This window comes from Jaculus jaculus, chromosome 6 (genome assembly GCF_020740685.1).
Source record: "Jaculus jaculus isolate mJacJac1 chromosome 6, mJacJac1.mat.Y.cur, whole genome shotgun sequence".
Lineage (NCBI taxonomy): Eukaryota > Metazoa > Chordata > Mammalia > Rodentia > Dipodidae > Jaculus > Jaculus jaculus.
This window is the reverse complement of record NC_059107.1, coordinates 124,824,037-124,845,880: the sequence shown is the minus strand read 5'-3', so window position 1 is coordinate 124,845,880 and position 21,844 is coordinate 124,824,037. Positions and strand designations below refer to the sequence as shown.

The following is a 21,844-nucleotide window of genomic DNA, read 5'->3' as shown; positions in this document are numbered from 1 at the left end:
TCACCGTGACATTCTGCTCTTTGTTTTGTTACACTTCTTTCAACTTCTTTCTACTGCCTGGTGAGCTTTCTAGTCAGCTTTGTAAATCAAATTTAGCTTGATAATGCTAAATAAAAGCTGTAGTGAAACAAGATTGCAAAATATCCACTCATTTCATTTCTATTTGATAACAACAGATAAAATTTGTTTAATGCTAATTCTGGTGAAGACACTAACCCTCTGAGGCAAGTATTAATCCTATCATTTCTATTTCATTGTCATTCCTATTTCATTGATGAGTAAACAGTGTCTTACTAATTTCCAGAATGTAAATCAGTTGCAAGTAATATAGTATACTGACACTTAAAGAACACCCCCCCGACACACACACACTGTGGAGGCCCTAGAACATCCATTCTCTCTCAAATAAATAAAAATAATTACTAAAAAGAACAATGAATATATACACATTTATATAAAATGTAGTGTGTAAGAAAAATCTACATAAACAAAGAAGATTTTTCTTTGATCCCATCAGAAATAATTTAAAAAGGATAATTTTTGTCAATTCACATGAGAACTTATTTGGAGAATGGGTATTATTCATCTCATGTAGTTATTAGTAATGTTACAACAACATAAATTTCAAAAATGGTGGGATAACTGATATGAGTGTATTAATAATTCCTAACTTGGAGGATGAACTTAGAAAGTCTGTCCCTAGCAAAGCCAATAAAGCAAGAAAGCCTCATTACAAAGTAAACAGTGCATTAAAGAAAAATAATTGCATAAAGCTAAATAAAATCAAGTTAAATTATTTTATACAAAAAATTCTGGTAGCATATTTTTGTTTACCTAAATTGCAGTATTGAAAATAGAAAAGTCTGGTGTTAATAGAAAGCTTCATGTGTTGACATGTCTTGGAAAATTCAATTGATTTTTATCAGAGGTTCTTAATCAGAGGATCACCTCCTATATTCTCAGAGAAGGTTTTACAGACTCAGGTTCAAGGCAGCAGATTATGAGCATAGTACAGTAGGTGGAAGTGATTGAGACCAAAGAGTCAGTGAACAACTTTCCATCTAATTTTAACATTCAGTATCAATTTTTAAGTGAGTCTAATGCAAAAGAAGATATATGTGCCAACTCAAATTCTCCTGGAAGAATATTGTTCATTCTAGCTTACTTAGGAATCTAGTTTTAGTTTCTCTTTCTCAGTGTCTTCATTTAATCTTTCTATATCAGGATAATATAAAGTGCATAGGCAGATTTATTAATCTCATTGAATTTCAGTGAGTCTAACGTGTATTTTGATTTTGAATATGCAAGTACAGAATCTAATTGAATCATGTAGATTGAGCATGGTCAATGACTATGGCTTTTTCCCAAGTCTGCTTGTATAGATCTAAATACAATATATCCCAGTTTCCCTTATTTAAGTATGATCATGTTTCATCAAAGTTACTATTTGATTCTGCTATCTTCCCCAGATATTTCCTCATCCTTTTACTAACTCTTTACTTAGACAGTGAGTTTCCTTCAGGTAATTTTCTTTCTTTTTAAATTTATTTGAGAGTGACAGACAGAGAGAGAAAGAGGCAGTTAGAGAGAGAGAGAGAGAGGGAGAGAGAGCGCGCATGGGCATGCCATGGCCTGCAGCCACTGCAAATGAACTCCAGATGCGTGAGCCCCCTTGTGCATCTGGCTAACATGGGTCCTGGGGAATTGAACCTTGAACTGGGGTCCTTAGAGTTCACAGGCAAGTGCTTAACTACTAAGCCATGTCTCCAGCCCTCAGGTAATGTTTTTAATCTATTGTCTGTCACTTATAACCTGTAGCTCAATTTCACATAAATTCCTATAAAATTTTAGAAGCAACTTCATTGTTAACTAATAAGGGTACAGAAAAAATTAGGTACCATAAAGGCAATTAGAGAGGGTTGTTTTATATTCACAATCATATTTTATGATAATATGAATTTAATGAAGAAATTATATATCTGAAATGGGAGTTGTCTGACCAAAACAGATGTTAAAACAATAGCATGATAGATTTATGCAGGTGGCATAGATATAATAGTTTTGGGAATACCACAAGCCAACATGAACTGAAATGGGGAAAAAAATCCATGAGACAAAGAAGAAAATTATAAATATTGTTATGCTTGAATAAAATAAAGGCTTGCCTGATAAGAAGAAAACATACAAATAAGTGAAATAATTCAAATCTTTCCTTTTCACTTCAGTCTATTCCCATGAAGAGAAATAGTTCACCCCCAAAACAGGTGCTAATGAAAAGTCAGAAAAGCCCAAAAATGCAATGAGCTTCTGTTTTGTGGAAATTACCATCCAAGAACTTGGCTAAAGCATGGCTAATGCTATAGACAAACATTTGTTTGTAAGATGTATTATTAGGGCTGGAGAGATGGCTTAGAGGTTAAGCGTTTGCCTGTGAAGCCTAAGGACCCCGGTTCGAGGCTCGGTTCCCCAGGTCCCACATTAGCCAGATGCACAAGGGGGCGCACGCGTCTGGAGTTCGTTTGCAGAGGCTGGAAGCCCTGGCGCGCCCATTCTCTCTCTCTCCCTCTACCTGTCTTTCTCTCTGTGTCTGTCGTTCTCAAATAAATAAATAAAAAATTTTAAAAAAAATTAAAAAAAGATGTATTATTAGTTAACAGATACTGCCTCTACAGTTAAAATGAACCAAAACAGCAATCTATTTCTAGCCAATCAAAGACATCCCTGTGTAATATCTGTCTTGTCAAGACAAGCAGAAAAGTGGCTTTGAATGCTTCCATACATTACCATGTATAAGTTGTTGGAATGCTGATGAGTGTGACATTTACTTTCATCTAAAGACATTAGCCTATTTTAATAAATATAATTAAGCTGTGATTTAAAAAAAAGTTGTCAGACTAAGCACTTTTGTTTCTTTAACAAATTTACTCAGAAACAGATCAGTGAAGTAGCCTGCAAATGGTGACAAATGTCATGCCCCTAGAAAAGATTTCACAAGGGGAACTGTGAAGTGGAACAACTAGCTAGTTAAAAGTCCATTCCTCATAGTGCTGGTTAGTGGAGTTCCTAATGGCTTGAACAAACCCATTCTGCCCTTGGTCAATACTTTTCCAAGTCACTAGGTTATGACAATTACAAGAGAACAAGGGTCTGCTAAGAGATCACTAATATGACTTTGAATCACAAGTTGAAGCTAACTCAAAACATTGAGATAAAAAGGATCCAAACTATTTCACTTTTAAAATATACTTCTTGGAAGAATTTTTTAACAAGAAAAATTTAGAAGTTGCATATGGTTCTAAAGTTAATAAAATAATCAACAAATGTGTCCTGCAATATTAAATACACATATGTAGATAAAAGCCAATGTCTCTTGCATTCAGGTGACTAACAAACTAGGTGTAGGTCACACACCTGTAATATCAGAGCTTGGGAGGCAGAGGTAGGAAGATCAGGAGTGCTCTCTTTAATGATTACAGAAATTTGCAGTGCTATTATATGGAAGAGTTATTAGCCATTCCATGTTTATTGAGGTCATGAAACTAGAATCAAAGAGTTAAAATTACACAATGACTAAAATTCTCCATATTATAAACAATAGTAGGGTGTCATAATTATATGAAAATATGCTAGCTTATGTCACAGCTGTTACTTTATACTGTCCAGGAAAACTTGATAACTAGGGATAACTATTTCACAGACTAAGTACACTTTTGAAAGAGAATTGTGCTAGATGATTGTTCTGGTCTTCTACTTCCACATTCCTAATATTGAATCTATGAACTTCTTACACTTAAAAAACAATAATTTTAATAAACCTCTTTTTACTAGTCACATAGCATTATTTTCTATGAAAATAATTTTTATTTTTAGAATTAAAATCTTTTCAAGTTGGAAGACAGCTCAAAATCCTCAAAGATATCCAAACACTATATTAATGTGCAGCATTTTATATGCTATAGGAGCAAAGATAAATTCACGAAGCAAAACAACTGTGGCTGGCAGTGACTCCAGCTCATGTCCGTTTAGAACTGTCCCATCAACAAATCTCTCATGAAGCTCCTAGCCTTGTGAAACATGCCTGGTAAATTAAATTAATTAAAACTATAATTTCTTATTTCAAAAAGTGCTTAACCTCTTTGGAATATGTCATACAAATTCATGAAGACAGCAATAGGAATCAATGTAAGAGTTCAAAAACTACAATGAATTAATTATAAAATTTCTAATAAAAGATACATAAAAAAGAATGTCCCACCTTACAAAAACCCTCTGTGGTATCTAGAAGAAAACAAAATTGGCTATAACATTTGGATAAGGTACCCCATAGGCCTTTATGGGTTCAGTTCCTGAAGGTATGGGCACTTTCTTAGTTTCACTGAAGGCAAAGACATAGACAAGATGATAGGTAATTTACAATATGGTTAGTCAACTGAACAATGGAACTGCAGGTGACTAGACAGAGTGTATAATCCCTTCTTGGTATTCCTTCTGTAAGGTCTCTTAGTGTGCCTTCTGAAGAATAGTCATTCTTAATTTATATTGATCAGTGTTTCATATGTGTGACAGTTATGTCACTTAAAGGAAAATCTATGGCATTCTTCACTTAGTAAAATGCATTTAGTGTTGTTACCCACTGATCATTATTTGCCAATCATACTTAATTGTCAGCATGATAGCCTAAAAATATAAGATATGTACAAATATTTATGGTGTACTTGGGAATTAATACTGTTTACAGTTAAGACTCACTGAAGTTTAGCATTGTCCACTATTAATAAAATGCAAGCCCCAGATATGAGCCTATGAAATGTTTGATTTTTATAGCAGCTACATTTAGATAAAGGAGAGGTGAGAGTAATTTTAATATTATATTTTATTTTTACTCTCTATATAAAAATGTCATTTCACCACATGGTATTCAACTTATTAATTAGAAGTGTTACAATGGTGTGCTCAATCTAGTTGGACTCATCACACTTCAAGTGCTCAAGGGTCACATGTAGCTAGTAAATAATATATTATTATCAGTGGTTAGCTGTCTTTGGAGTATATACAATAAAGTGGGCCCACTATGACTTGATGAAAAAAAATTACATAATCATGTAGTGTAAAAGACACTGCTGAGAGCTGGGCCTGGTGGGGGGTTGCTGGTAATCCCAGCACTCAGGAGGCTAAAGGCAAAAGACTGTGATGGGTTGATGCCAGTATAAGGTATGGTGTGAAACTTTGTCTTAAAACACTAATAAATAAATGAGCACATAAATAAATAAGACTAGAATAAAGAACAGAGTCCAGAAGGTGGTTTTGCTGAGGTCAACCTCATCATGAGGTTGTTGGAGCAGCGGGGTCAAACTATCCTCACCTCCAACTGGCTAAACAGCACAGGGTCATTCACAACTGGCTAAAACAGCAGAGGTTCAACATCTGCTTCTTGTGAAAGCTTATTCTTCATGTGATGATTAATAAATGTGACTTTCTGTGGCCTTTTATACACACATATGATTATGTTTTTTGTTTTTGTTTTTTTTTTTTGTTTGTTTGTTTTTTGTTTTTTTTTTTCTGTTGGTGATTGCAGTGTTGCTAATCAAACCTCTGACCTTCCATGTGTTAGGCAAGTATTTTACCACTGAGCCACATCCACAGGACTTAACCTCACTTTCAAGTTTGGCACTTTCCAAACTGAGATAACACCAATTGCGTATGAAACAAGTGATGAAAGCAAGCAATGTGATTTCAGAGTAGTCAGTATTTCCCAAATCTTCAAGACTTTTATTCTTACATATTTTATTTGAGAGAAGCAATTTTTAATGTATATTTTTGACTCAAACTAGTCCTGTAACACTGTTTTCTTCTTGAACATTCATTGTTTTAAAATGTTCTTATTTCATTTAAAAAGTGGTTATCTTTTTTTATTTTATTTTTTCATTTTTGTACTCAGTGACTACAGTGAAGTTGGAACTATTGTTAGCCTCCACCCTGTCCTCCCACCTCCACAGGGACCCTCCTTGTTGGGTTATATGGGTCGTGCTTTGGGGAGTTAGCTTTCAGTTTTGGGTAGGAAGAAATGTCTCTATGTGTCATGGCACAACGTGTGGCTCTGACATTCTTTCCGCCCCCCTCTCCCGCAAATTTCCCTGAGCCATGTTGGGTTCATTTGAGGTCTGTTTCAGTGATGAGGTCTGTGTCTCTGGATATCTGGTTTGGTAGGGGTTGATTATTCTCTGTGTCTATCTCCTTCACCATTGTGCTGGTTCCCAGTTCACCAAGAAAGCAGCATTCTTGCAAGTTTCCCCAATTATTCTTAGTTTCAGCTGGGGCTCTTTTGAGGTATGATGAGGTGGTTCTCTCCTTAAGCACTGTGTCTATCTGAAAAAGAGAAGCAGATTCTCCAACAGGGCATAAAGTTACCACCAAGTAAATGCGGTAACCATTGTTTTTTAGAGAGAGTTTAATAGAGAGAGGTCTCATTTTTGGATATTGTTTTGACTTGTTTTCCAGCTCCAGCTATGGGGTCTGTTCCACTGAGCAGATCAGTTAGCCAAATCGAGAGCAGTTGGTTTCCCACCATGGCTATGTGCCACTATTGCACTTGTCTTAACATCACATCAGGTTATTTGCTGCTAAGTAGGTTAGACCATGCATTGCTTGGACAGATATTGGCAATTTTCCCCCAGTAGCCCATGTGGCACCTTCTGGTCCTAGACGTGCTGTCTGGGGACTGGTTCTCTTTCAGCTTCTAGCCATGTCACTCCATGTTATGTGCCAACAGCGTATGTTGTCTTCAGCAGTAGGGTCTTAACCCATAACCTATGGTAAGTCACCAAGCACTCTGATTTGAGCATTTAAAAAGTGGGTATCTTAAAAATAATATTTGAATCACAACTCAAGTGTTATTTTATTGCTTAGGAAAATAAATAAACTGGCTCATCTTACCACCTGTTATCTGAAGATGTTTCATCATTTGTCAAGTGGATAGGTTTCATCAATCTCTGATGAAACCATATGCACCAATCAAGACTTTTATGACTTTTAAGTGAATCATTCCATGTTCATTTCCACTTTCAGAGAATATTTTAATGTTACTTTCAGATTATGGATGATAATTGATGGATGTACAGTAAGGCACATACACAGATGAGAGAAATAAAATTAAAATATTAATTCGCTATGCATAATGGAAAATTCCACAGCCCTGTTCCCCAAAAGTATTTCAGTCAACCAATGGATGGCTTGCTGATAACAGCGAATATTTTTTTTTTCATAATAAAAATCCTTTTAGTATTAATTATACATGAGGATACTGAATAAAATAAATCTTTGCTATCTCCATATTCCAAATTGGATCCAGCTATCAATCAATATTTCAGTTAAAAAAGCCTTCCTTATAATTATTCAGTTCAATAAAAAGACTGTAAGGCAATGAAATTAATGTATTTATATATTTATTTGTTTATTTTAGTATTTTATTTTTAGTTATTTATTTGACAGAAAGAGAAAGAGAGCCGGGCATGGTGGCGCACACCTTTAATCCCAGCACTCGGGAGGCAGAAATAGGAGGATCACCATGAGTTCGAGGCCACCCTGAAACTACATGGTTAATTCCAGGTCAGCCTGGACCAGAGTGAGACCCTACCTAAAAAAAAAGAAAGAAAGAGAGAGAGAATGGGCTCACCAGGGCCTTAAGCCACTTCAAATGAACTCCAGTTGCATGTACCATTATGCATCTGGCTAACTTGGGTCCTGGAGAGTTGAATCTGGGTCCTTTGGCTTTGCAGGCAAATGCCTTTAACCACTAAGCCATCCCTCCAGTCCTATATGTTTATATTTATTTTTTAATCAAAATTCTATGCTAATAGTTTTAACCTTTACAAATTATTTCCTGAAAGAAATTATGAAAAGCTTTCATTCTGATAAAGAATCTTTCACTAGAATCAATTTCTCAAATATTAAGCAAGTAAATGCCAGGGACAATGAGAGGTGAGTGACAGTTATCGACAGTGGTTATTACTTGATATATTGGTAAAATTTAGGGAATACAGTTTACAATAGAGTTTGTGTCAGTATTATCAGTATATTTCTAATTTTAAGCATAAGTCTAATTGAAAGCTTTGCCTCCCAAATTAATAAAAATATATGCTTTTTTAAAATATGAAGCCTGGGTGTGGTGACACAAACCTTTAATTCCAGCACCCAGGACACAAAGATAGGAGGTTTACTGTAAGTTTGAGGCCAGCCTGAGACTACATAGTGAAGTCCAGGTCAGCCTGAACTAGAGTGATACTTTCATTCACTTAAAATTTACATTATTTTTGAATTTCATTTCAGATATTTTAATGCTTTTCACATATACAACATATCAGGAAAGTATTAAGATCTTATTTTTTCAATTACAGTAGGAAATTTGTGAATCAATTATGCATTAAGGGTTCTGCAGTGAAATAATTATTCTCTAAAATGCATAGGTCTATATTGGATAATCATGAAGCTCCTTTCTTTTTTGATTCCAAGAAGTTACATGCATATGTAAATACTATTTTTTTGAATAAAAATGTTCTTTTCAGTGTCTTTTGAAGAAAAATCTTTATTTTCCATGCATTATAAAGTTTAAAAATCAAGCAAACATCAGGAAAGCCCACTATACATAAAGTTCTTACACTGAAGTTTGTGGATAAAGATGTTAGATTCAGGCAGCTGAGAATGACATTCTATATAGCACATGTCTCTGAATTATTTCAACTTAGAATTAAAAGCATACACCTGAGCTTCTTTTCAATGGATTTTCAACTGCCCTTTGCACATGCGATATGGCAAATACTGCAAATGCCAAAAAATCAAACTTCATATGCTAAACAAATATTCACTTCTGTTTTCCATTTATCATTGAGGACTGTAAAACAAGTAGCTGATAGCATATTAGAATATTTTAAATTTCCCATATTTATTGTCAAATGAGTGGACACAACTAGTTATTCCTTTAGAATTCATTCTCAGTGCATGTTTATGTGTTAGCCATGTCATTGAATGGATGTTGGTTTGGGAATTAGAACACAACCCCTACAAATTGAAAAGTAGTTTTAAGAGTTGCTCCTGTTTATTTCTGAGAATTGGGTTTCAGAATGAACACAGTGGACATTAGTGAATCTGAAGAGTCCCTTCTCCACAGGAGGCTTTATGGAGACGGAAGCTGCAGCCCAGGAATCGCTGGGGCTAGGCAAACTCGGAACACAAGCAGAAAAGGACAGAAGATTGAAGAAAAAGTAGGTTTGCAGATTTCTTTGTCTTCCTAACTTTTAATCATGCTTTATCATCTTTAATTAAAATGAAAATTAAAAGATAAATTTAATTGAAAATAAAGCAGCTAAACTTAGGCCACTGTTTCTCTGGTATTACCTAAGGCAGTGCTCTACTCACATTTCCTGAGGGCACCCAGCAACAGTTTCATAAGAAATAAAATAATATAATAATATATTTGTTGTTAAATGTAGTTATGCATTGTCAGAACCAAATGAGAGTGACACAATATTCTCATGATCAGGGTAATTATGCAGGCCTACTCTTCAAATTTAAAGGGAGGAATGTTTCTTTGACTGAATTTAAGCTTATTTTAGACTCACAACAGATTGTTTTGCATCTGTCAGGAAACTGATAGTGGATCTTTCCATTCACATATGATATGAAACATTTAAATGACTTGCAAAATTGGCAAATTTTGAGTTTCTGCAGCTGTTGGAAAGGAATTCCAGAAATAACATATTTTGAAGATATGTAGTAACATTTTCAGTGACAGAAAAATCACCCTTAGAGTTTTGTTTTTGAAGCCAAAATAATTTCTTCCTCCTGGATATTGGTTAGTTACTTCTTTTCCTCACTCTGCAATATTTATGGCATTGTTTTTAAGGTTTCCATATACCCATTCTTTCCTGTTCATTCCTTTGGTTACCAATTTGTGACAGATATATGCTCTTATATTTTATCTTTCCTCCTGTCTAGCAGATATTTATTGGCAACAGGGAACATCTATGTACAAGCTGTAGGAAAGTTTACTAACTTGTTTATTAGTTTACTACTTTCTAAAATTATATATATATACATATATATATATATATATATATATATATATATATATATATATCCAAATTCAATAGAACTATTACCAAGAAAAAAAAATAACTACAATTAAACATTCAGTTATATCAACAACAAACATTTTTCTTTAGTTAATTATAATTCAGAAAGATATTTTAGGATTGTCATATACTATTTAAATATGTTACTTTGATAATCTTAATAATAAATTGTATGGTTTGTTGTAGGCTATTATTAACATTATTCTATAAACTATTGTTTTCTTTTTAATATTAGTGATAATTTATTTCTAATCCAAATAAATAAAAACATGTAAAACCTAGTTCTCATTTCTCCTATAAAGAAACATTTGTAAATAATGGCAAGCTAGCCAGCTTTCACAATTGTATGGAAAATTAATATCATCACAGTAAACACCATAATTTATTCTTTGCTTATGAGCTCAAGTTAACACTTTAATAACTACAAAAGCTCACATTCTAATTATGCAATAATTTAAAATAACATACATGAAGTATAGCTATTATCAACTTTATACTCCATTGGACTTATTTGATATTATTTTTAAGGATTATCCTCACTGCTATCATGGTCAGAACTTTGTGTTAGTTCTGTCTTTGAAGATACTCTCACATGGCTTATTTTACTATTAAGAATATTCAGAACATTTTCTATGGCAATTGCATTTAACATTTTTCTATTATAATTATAGCCTATATAATAACAGTATTTGGGTCAGTGGTTCACATAATTCCAGTCAGTGTTAATTAAAGAAACTACCAGCATTTCCTATTTTAATAGTAAGAATCAAAAGAGCATAAATATGTAACGAGTGATGTGAGGCAATATGAATAAGAGTACTTACATTAATACACTGATGCTTGGCGCTGCTGGGCCTTTGTTTCAGGGTTGTGAAAAACTGACATATCTTCACATAATGGGTTTCAATAGATACACTGGATAAATCACTTTTACATTACATGGTTTCCAATTTCCTTATTTGTAATTATTATTAACCATCAGTGGCTTGTTCTCAAAGTGAAGCTCAGTCATCCTTTGAAGATTTCACATTAATATTTTTGGTTTTCCCCTTTCAAATATGACCATTTTTCTTGCAGACATCATCCATGTCTCCTTATTTTTTCAAAGTTATGCATTTATTTTCAATATTTAGTTTCTGCATTACATTGTAATGCTTCTTGGTTTTCTCAATGTGAACTCCCTTTCAAGGTGTTCTGAAACTGAGATCTTCATCATCATCCTTTGTCTCTTTCAGTGGATTACAGCCACATTTTTTTTTGTGGGGGGGTTGTTCAATAGAAATAAACATATTCCTTTTCTAAACCTGACATGGAGAGCAATGGAATATAAGAAATCATATCTTTCATTATGCACTTCTCATTCTGGTCTTTAAAAAGTCATTTTCTTTCCTTAGTTCTCTAGCCCATCTTACACATTAATACCTTAAGCTATTTTCCTTAAGATAGTTAGTTAAAGCCAAGCACATGGCAATGGAAAAATTCATTCAGAACAATAGAAGTTATAGCTAAACCAAGAACTACAAGGGCTAGACTGACTAAAATCTCAATATCTGAAATTCAACCCACTAAGTTTTACTTGGTATCTAGATTTAGGTATTCTAGTATCCAATAAATAGAAATTCTCTCTTTTGTCAAAATTTATTTAATAATAAACAAGACAGATGATTAAAGATCAAAATGTCAGGCTAATTACCCACTAACAATGATGTAAAAACAGAGCTTATGTATATGACAAAAAACTCTTTGCTTGAGGGGGTATCTTCCTTAAACAGATACCAATATTAAATAATTTACCTGCTGAATAGCCCAAAGTCTCAGTCTTCTAAAATCTATGGACAAAACCCCTACATATTTTTAAAAGTAAAGTAAAATTTACAATGATAAAATTTGATAAATGAGACTATAAAAGCAATAATTATTGACATAAAGGAAAATGTGTATCATATCTATGATGAAAGACTATTTTTGAATAAATTACTAGTTATATTTTTGTTAATATTTCACCAGATTTCCTATATTATTCCCTATTTGGAATATATTTACCAGTCAATTTCCTGTATGGGCATCTTTAGAAATGTGATGATAGTGTGGTAGGATGAATAAAAATCTCCCTAAAATTATAGAGAAACGAAAATATACTTTACATCCAATATTAATTGATAATTTCCTAAAGTATAGAACTGTTGGTTTAACATAATTTCTTCTCAAAATTTTGAAGTTACTTCTTTTCTCACTGCCAGATATGTCTGATCTTAATTCATGGACCTTCTTTGCCTATAGCATTTGTAACTTATTTTTACATTGTTTCTGGCCCCATTATTTTTATGCCTTTTATTTTGCATTTGTGATGCTGGAATTATTTAAAAAATATGTATTTATTTATTTACTTAGTTACTTATTGTGGTGCTTGGATTCAACTCAGGACCTTTGTGCATGCTACATAATCACTCTAGCAGTGATCTCTAGCCTTAACTCATGTAATTTCTTAAATATTTCATTTACCTGCTTTGTAATTTCACTCTGAAAAGTTGTTGGACTATACTACTTACCAAGTGTTGTCCAAAGGAATTTACATTTATGGATTCAAGTGTGGTCCCAATATATTTTTTTGGCTGACATGATTCAAAGTGACAATATCTGTTTTAATTCTATCACCCATCCAACTCTCAAGACACCCATGAATAAAAAATAAACACACTGAAACTGACAAGACTTTCAGTCAGTAGTTATCATCAGAAATATAAAGCATTAAAATCTTTAGCTGAATTTTATGTGACAATATTTCCACCTGCTTCTAAACAATATACGATAGTTTAGTAAAACGGTAGATGTGCTGCAATCTTCTTATTTTGGCACATACATTGAAAGATGCATGAATTTTGATCGTGAATAATTAATCTTTTTCAATTTGTAATTACAATAGTGATAATGCATTATTATATGCTCAAATTTTCTACAACATCCTTCATGGATGCCACTATTAAATAATCAAGTTTCCAACATCATTAAAATGAAATGAACATTCCAGCTCATCTATCAGCACCATCCTCTCCAGAGAAGCAGCCCTAGCCTCAGAGCACGGCAGTCTCCGCTATTCACAGCCAGTGAATCTTTATGTGAGAACTTCAAAGACATAAAAGTGAAGCCATCTAGAATCAGTTAATTTATTCCCATCACACTCCTAAAGGTCTCCCTCGGTGCATAATCTTTAATGTGTTTTGAAATACTGCATTTTTAATCTTTGGCATCTGGAATGTTCAGACCTTGCATATTACTAAGCAAAATAAATGACAATAAAAAATATTCATACCCTAAGTATCACAAAACTTCAATATTTTTCATTTAATAAATATTTCTAAATGAACCAAATTTAAGATATAAATGACTTGCATTCCAGAAGTTAATTTTTAAAACATGTATTCAAAGATCTGAACATGTTTTCCCTAGAAGGAGTGCTGTATACATGAAAGGTGAACATCTGTTCTGTCTCCATAATAACCTGTTTTGAAGGCATGAATATAAATGTATTCTGGCTAAAGAAAGGAACAGAGGGTTCCACTAGTTGGATTATTAGAGTCTTTCACAAATTCCTGAGACACTAGAATCAGGGCAACTCCAGCTTTTAACATTGAGATATCATAAATATTTCTTCAGTGTGCTGTCTGAAACACATATATTCTCCTTCACTCATTTTCAGTATCGAAAAGCTTAGTGGTAATTACATGACACACCCAGTGTGCAGCAGGGATTTTACACAGAATGGATATGTTATAGTCTGGCTCATTCCTGGACAACTGGTCCAATATGATAGAACATTTTGGTACCTAAACTAAGTGTTCTCAGTATTTTCCTGGGAAAATATATCCCAACTTCCTACTTGGAGCCCAGAAGTGTTTCTTTGGTGTTATACTAAGACAGAATAACCATTGCTCAACACTACTAGCTGCGACTAAGAACAATTCAAAACATTCCTGAATAAAACCCGAAGTCTTTAATTACAGCACTCAGCAGGTGGAGGTAGGAGTATCGCAGCCTGAGACTATATAGTGAATCCCAGGTCAGCCTGGACTGGAGTAAGACCCTACCTTAACCTCCACTCCCCCACCCCCACCCCCCAAAAAAATCCCAAAGGCTAAAAGCCAAATGTATACCTTTCTTTTTTCAGGGAAAATAAACCTAAGGAAAGCTCTAGCACTTTCATTTTTATAGATTTATATGTTTGATCTCCTTGGAAAAGAAAAGAGCAAGGCAGAAAAGTGATATTTTGTGCCAGTGGTGGGCTGTTAATACGTTACAGGGTCAGTGGAATCAAAGCCTTGTATTTCTATATAAGTTTTGACTTAAAAGTAATATTTTGTCCTAAAAAATTGTATTTGCTTAACAAATCTTATCCTTAATTTGATGGAAATAAGTTCTGGATTAAATTAATCCAGTATTAATTTGTGAAATAGTGGAATTTTTCTCATTTCCTTAGTGCTTGCTATGTTCTAAACTACTGATATTTCAATTTTATAAAAGTATATATACAGACACATATGTCAATAAATGATTATAGTAACATATTTCCCAAGTCATGATCATTTTTCTGAGTCTTTGGTATATGAAGAGAATTAAAAAAGTGGCACAACCAGAAAACTAGCTATTTCTATTATCTAAACCCTGTTCTGCAGATAAACACTAGTGAGGTCTATTACCAATGGGCTGACCAAATGCATGTATGATGACTAAGGGAAGCAGAAGCTCCCCACTTGATACTGTAATGAGTGATCTCACTGAGAACATCAAAGTATGAACAGAGAAGGCATAGCTAAGCTTTTAGATAAGGTATTTTAAGGAAGACCTTTGGGGAAGTATCTAGTTCTTTTAATGTTGAAATTTGAATTGGAACAATTATATAACCCTGCTACCAAGAGCAGCACTATACTTATTGACTAGTTGTGTTGCACAGAATATGTATACAATGCATGCTCTTCAAGAGGGAAATATGAAATATTTTTGCAAAACAAGTGAATACACAATGCCCAATAAAGAATTTAATTCTTCCAATATCTACAAAAGCAATGAAGGATCAAAATTCTGCATGGAGCTTGGTGGCACAAGCCTTTAGTCCCAGCACTTGGGAGACAGAGGTAGGAGGATCACTGTGAGTTCAAGGCAAGTCTAGGACGACATAGTGGCCAGGTTAGCCTGGGCTAGAGTGAGACCCCACCTCAAAAAACACAAAAAAATAAAATATTCTATGGACTGGTCAGATTGTAGCTGCAGACTGTTACATTATGAGAAATATATTTAATTAGATATTCAAAACAATACATAAAAAAACATGGCTAGAATAATCTGAAATCAGTGAACCATAACATGAATAACTGCTATAGAAAACTTTTTTTATCCCTTAGGAGATACAACTACAAGTCTATTGCCCCCAATGTGGCACAGACAACAGACCAAAGTGCAGTTTGACCAAAACCAGTTTTTGTGAACAAATGAGTTGAGTGAGGTCACTTACTTACAGAGCAGTGTGAGGGGCTAATAACAGGAGCACAGATGACTGAAAGGCAGCTGCATCATTCAAAAGCCCACACCAGCACAGGTGATGACTCACAGAAGGTACATCCTGCAGCACCCTGCATAACCTACTGGCACCTCAGCTGGTCAGAGAGTCTCTCCTCAAGCAGTGGTTTTCTCTTCATATACCCTTACGGCTTGACCTTGCAACCTTCTTGCCAGATGTGTTGACGTCCTGAGTCTCCCGAGCTTCATTCCTCCACTGTTGCAGTCAGGAGGTTCTCATTGCTGGTAGAAATCACCCAACCAAGAGCAGCTTGTGGGAAAAAAGGTTTAATTTGGTTTACAGGCTGGAGGGAAAGCTCCACGAAGGCAGGAGAAAACAATGGCATAAGCATAAGGTGGACATCACCCCCTGGCCTACATATGGTGGAACATAGTGACAGGAAAGTGTGCCATACACTGTCATGTAGAAACTGGCTATGACATCCATAAGCCCACTTGCTGCCCCCCCCCAAAAAAAAAAATACACTCCCTCCTGGAGGCATTAATTCTCAAATCTCCATCATCTGGGAACCTAGCATTCAGAACACATAAATGTATGGGGACACCTGAATCAAACCACCACATCCACCAAGGAAGAAAGTTTTCAATTTCGAGGGAACTGGTGTTCATCAATGATTTAAAGGTATGAATTATGTAGAACAAAAAGTGCTACAAAGATAATTAACAAAACAATCAGAGATGGCCTCTGTGGCAAGACCTTGACCAAAAAGTTAGAGGTAGCAGATGGAATTGAGATGTCTCCAAGGATGAAAGTCTAGAAAATACACATCTGAAAAGAAATAATTGGCTACTTGGAAAGAAGTTGTTTGTCTATGATTATGTCTAAAAGACCTGTAGCAGATGTATTAGGTAGGGTTATGGGGTAAGCAAATTTTAGCCTAGATAATGGAATACATGGTGTTTAAATTATCCTTGTCCTAAAAGTTTTCCATCCACAATAACATTCAGTGGAGAACCAAACTTAGAAGAACATTTAGATTTGTTTTATCATACAGAAGTTTATATGTTTTAAGTATTCAAACACATTCCTGAATATCTGAGTACATAAACAGAAGCTGGTGTGGGAAGATAAAGAAGAAAATCTTCCAGCAGGAGCAGGCTAGTAAATTTCTCCAGTTCCCAAACCCAAAACCTTGTCTTGTGTTTGTTTTGCTCTTTCTTCCTTGTCCTGATTCTCCTCCTCATTCTTCTTTGCAGTCCCCTTGATGCCTTGATCATTTTCACCTGCTGTTCCCAACTTTAAAATCCTGAAAAACTCTTCATTTTCTTTCTTCTAACTCAGGTTCTGACATTAGTGCAATCTCTCCTTCCAGACTGCCTTTCTATCACCTACTCTTAATGTTCTTAATGTTTCAGTTTCAGGAATTTATCTTAATCCTATCTCTTGACTGCTTAACACTACTCTATCAGTCCTTGGAAGACCTAGGATCAATTTCAAATGCCTTCAAATAGGTTATAAATCCCTGAATTAACTGATCCCTGTTTATCTCACTCGCTCCATCATTCCCTACTTACCTATCATACATTTCACGTACTTAAAAAATCTATTCATATCTTATCACTATTCCTATTGCTTTTTATGCTTTCCTTCGGTTCCATTGACACCTAATCTTTTCTATGATAATCATGAGACTATGCCTTATGTGTAACAACTTTATAATAATCACCAAGAGTGACATACGAAGCAAGATACAATTCCACTTATCTTATGAGTATAATTTTTGTTTCTGCTCTTCTTCCACACACACAGAACCATAGTTTTCTATGCATAATGATTAACAAAAATGTAGATTCCTTGAGTTCAGTTTTCCACTGAATTACATAGTAAGTCACTGTGGGCCATGATTTAAAGACTATGAGGTTTAGTATCAACTGGACACACTCTCTCTCTTTCTCTATCTATCCATCTATCTATCTATCTATCTATCTATCTATCTATCTATCTATCTATCTATCTCTATCTCTCTCCTTGCTTTCATATTCCATAAACATGATTTTTCCCCAGAGAATAACTCCTTATTTGTCTATCTCATTTGAAAATGAGGAGAAGCATATTAAAAACAAATGCTTTTCTTAAGTATGGGGTTTTAGTGAAAGGTAATTTCAAAATATGAGTGGTAGCAGTTTTATAAAACCACATTTCCTAATGTAACTAGTCATACATAATATTTAAAAGTTTGTTATAATATTAATATTCACATGAAAACAAATCATATATAAAAGTAAGTTCAGTAATGATACAATTTAAATCCTGTAAAATGTCAAAGGGATAGTGAGTTTACTTTGTTGAAAGAACAAATACTGATTAGCATACATTTAGTGTTAACACCTTAGCCTAGAATTCTCTATATTTGTTTCCATAAACATGGGATCATGTAATAGCTCTATTGTGTGACTTTTCCTAAGGAGATATGAGCACTTAAAACATTCAAAAGAAACCATCACATATGTGTAGCATGGCGTACCAATGAGCTTATGGGGTTAAGTGCAGAGCAGGTTTAGGTGTTACTAATGGGAGCATATGTGACTCAAAGACAGCAGCCACATTGCAAAGCCCACCCCAGCATCCCATCATCATTCCCTCATCTGCTTTATCCATGAAGACATTCCAGATATCTGCCTCAGATTAGCTTTTGTCCAAATATTTTGTCCATTCACATGCTAACCTTTTTAGATTTAATAGCTTCATGTCTTCTGGTGCTATGCTCTGCACCAAATCCCACACCTCCTCATTGTCACATTCTGAGTCTTATATTAACCCTAGTCATTCTTCTTAAGCATACCAATATAAGCATGTCATTATTTCCTAACTCCAACAGTCTTGTTAAAATCTCTCTATTTTTCAATGTCTTATCCTTCTTCTTTCTCACTCACACCATTTGTAACTTATATCTCCTACGTGTAATTTCAGTACACTGGAAAACATCTTAACATTTCTTTACCACTTTCAGTTGTTCTCATAGCACTTTATGTTCACAGCCATCAGTGAATTTGCAATCTCTGTTACATATAAGAGTGTTATATCTTAATGTAAACAAATATGTGTCAAAATTATGGACGGATTTTCATAAAAGAAAGAAAAAAACACTGTATCCAAAGGGGGAAAACATACAAATAAATATTAACACCTATGTTTATATCACCACAAAATCTGAATCACTTAGGTTTACAGATTTTTATTGTTTGCATAACACACTGTTCATATGAAAGGTTTACTTATTTAAAGTGAGGTTGCTTACTAGTATAGCACTTAAATTCATTGCCTATGGAGGAGAAGAAAGAAAGTTATAAGACCTATGGGACATCCACTGACTCATGCAAATTGATAAAGACAAATGATTTGAACTTTGAAATTTATATATTCATGTTTATTTTAATATTTCACTGATGTTTTATATTTCAAGGTGTTTCCATATTTATATAACTTATTTGTTAAAAATGAAAAATATCTGAAGACTAATATTATTTGACTGTGTCAAATTTTATTCAAATTACTGAAAAGAGATTTGTAAAAAGCTGGCAGGGAGATTATTTTGCACATTATTACAACTGATTTCCAGTGCCTTGGATAATTTCTCTGGAAAGCTCAATAATTTTTTAAAGATTATATCAGGCTTTCTGGGTATGTTTATGAGAAGCCTAGTTTAAGTGCCAAAAATCTATTTGAATCATTTTATTTCTATTCTTTGCATGTATGATATGAAAAACATAGCTTAAAATTCTGGGGATAAATGATGCAAATTTTTAGAAGTTTATGGGTTTTTTTTGTTTCAATGAAAATTTGAAGAACATTTTGCAGCTGTTCTGGAACTAAGGCCAAAAAATATGCATTTTTCTAAAGTGTCCATATTATAAAAAATACATGGTTTCTCTGAATGAATCCCTTAAGAGGAGGCATGTGCATGGTGTTCCATTAAACATCAGCTTTTCTTTATAACAGTTACACAAGAAAAAAGGAAATATTTTAATTTGCCTAATTTCTGAAACAGGAATTTCTGCTTTATGTCTTGTTGTAGTGAATATATTTTATGAGTTGTAGTAACAGTTTCATTGTTCTAAGGATTATTTTGTTTAAGTAGAAAATTTGAAAAAATATCCCCATGGTTTTTTGTTGAATTATTTAACTTCCATATTTCTCAGTGCCTCTACTACATCCAGAGAGTAAGTTGGTTCTTCCAAAGTTGCATTTGAATAGCTTTGTTTGTTTATACTTTCTGTTAAGATGATTAAATCAATCTATTTTATATTTTCTCAAAGCAGCATTTATAAACACCTGTTAAACAGCACTTCCACTAAAAGCTCCACAATCAGTTCAAATTTAACATTTATTTATTTATTTTAATTTGATTTATTTATTTATTTGAGAGAACAAGAAAGGGAAAGAGGCAGACACGGGGGGGGGGGGGCGAGCGCATGCCAGGGCATCCAGCCACTGCAAACAAACTCCAAACACATGCACAACCTTGTACGTCTGGCTAACATGGGTCCTGGGGAACAGAACTTAGGTCCTTTGGCTTTGCAGGCAAATGTCTTAACTGTTAAGCCATGTCTCCAGCCCAACAATTATTTTTATTTATTTATTTTTAGTCCATGTAAAAGAGAGAGTAATTAGGTGAAAGGAGAGGAACAATCTAATTCTTTAGCATTTGCTCACAAAGATCCTATGACTTGTGTGTATAGATGTTTATGAACATTAATGTTATTGTAATGCTTGCTAGAATAACAGTTGTGGACCCAATACAGACTTTATTGATATGTTCTTACCTCAGATAATGTTGAAGAAATTGAGTATCCACACCTGTCACTTGTTTTGTCAAGTGATGATAAGAACATTAGAATCCAGCTGTACTGATCTTCAAACAAGTGCTCTCTCTATTTTCAAGTGCTGCCTCTCCAGAAAGAGGTCTTATGAACGTTTTTGGTTTTTGTTTTTGTTTTTGTTTTTTGTTGTTGTTTTGTTTTGTTTTGCTTTTATTAATGAGTGCTATCAGTGGGCTAATAATACTGAATGCACTTCAGTAGGTTGTTGGTTCTAATTGTAAACAAGCACAGATGTGGCCCCAGGTAACAAGTTTTTCCTTTCTTCTTTGGATGTACTAGAGGCTGGGAAAATGTGGTCATGCATGTTTCAGAGTGGTTCATTCTCAAACTAGACTTACCGGTCAATTATTAGACCTGTCCTCAGCCTAACCAAACACGGTGGGTATGTGTGCCATGGTGAAATAAAATTTATGATCACCATGGTGTTCTCCCATGAGATTTCTCCAATCTGAAATAATGCTCTTGTTTTATCCCATGGCTTTCTTTGGATTGAAATGCATTCATTAACATTTGTGTGCTTTTCTTTCCATCCATCCTTCTCCATCTCATGAAAAGCACATCAGGGTAAGTTGACTCGTAATGGCTGCTGAACATGTTTATTTTCAGCACCATCGTCTTTTTTCTTTTGATCTTTACTCTTACTCTTTTCAGTTGTAACACAAGTGCACTGCCTCTAACATAAAATGAAAATTGTGATATGTCCTAATTTTCACATAGAAAATGGAATCATTGGTTCAGAGAAATATTCAGGCTCAAATTAACTGTGTTGGCCTTTGCAGTACTTCTAGCTCACCGTTCTATTAAATTCATGCTCAGTAGTGACCATGTAGACTTTATTTCTCCTTGTTGTTAAAGTCATTCATTAGGAGTTAACAGGGCACTACAAGACTCAGTATGTTCAGGCCAAAGGTCTGCCTCTGATGCTACATGTCTAAGCTGTTATTTCTAGAGTTTCTGGTTTGGTTCTTCCATTCTGTATTAAAGAAAGAAACTTACTAGAACTACATGTAGCTGGAAAGGGGCAAAAACTGAGTCTTCCTTCATATCTGGAAACATTTATATCTATAATGTCTGAAGTATCCTGTGATTGTGGCTGAATAGATATTATTTTCATTATTTCTGGCATGAGTGATTAATTTTAAAAATTAAAAAATGTAGAGCTGGAGAGATGGTTTAGTGGTTAAGGCACTTGCCTGCAAAGCCTAGGGTACCAGCTTTGATTCTTCAGTACCCATGTAAACCAGATGCACAAGGTGGTACACATGCATCTGGTGCTCATTTGTAGTGGCTAGAGGCCCTGGTGTACCCATTATCTCCCCCCCCTC

The 21,844-nt window shown here is 34.3% G+C and overlaps 1 protein-coding gene across 20 annotated transcripts in view; it reads left to right on the top strand.

Moving 5' to 3' along the window:
- Ppfia2 (PTPRF interacting protein alpha 2) overlaps positions 1-21,844 on the top strand; it is a 441,464-nt gene that overhangs the window by 371,333 nt on the left and 48,287 nt on the right. For 11 of the 20 annotated variants that reach the window (XM_045152128.1, XM_004650146.2, XM_045152134.1 and 8 more), the window contains 2 exons: positions 9,164-9,257; positions 21,075-21,083. In XM_045152128.1, coding sequence (XP_045008063.1) covers positions 9,164-9,257; positions 21,075-21,083 — 103 coding nt within the window. The remainder of the gene's footprint in view (positions 1-9,163; positions 9,258-21,074; positions 21,084-21,844) is intronic. The other 9 variants (XM_045152145.1, XM_045152135.1, XM_045152130.1 and 6 more) reach the window with 1 other exon arrangement.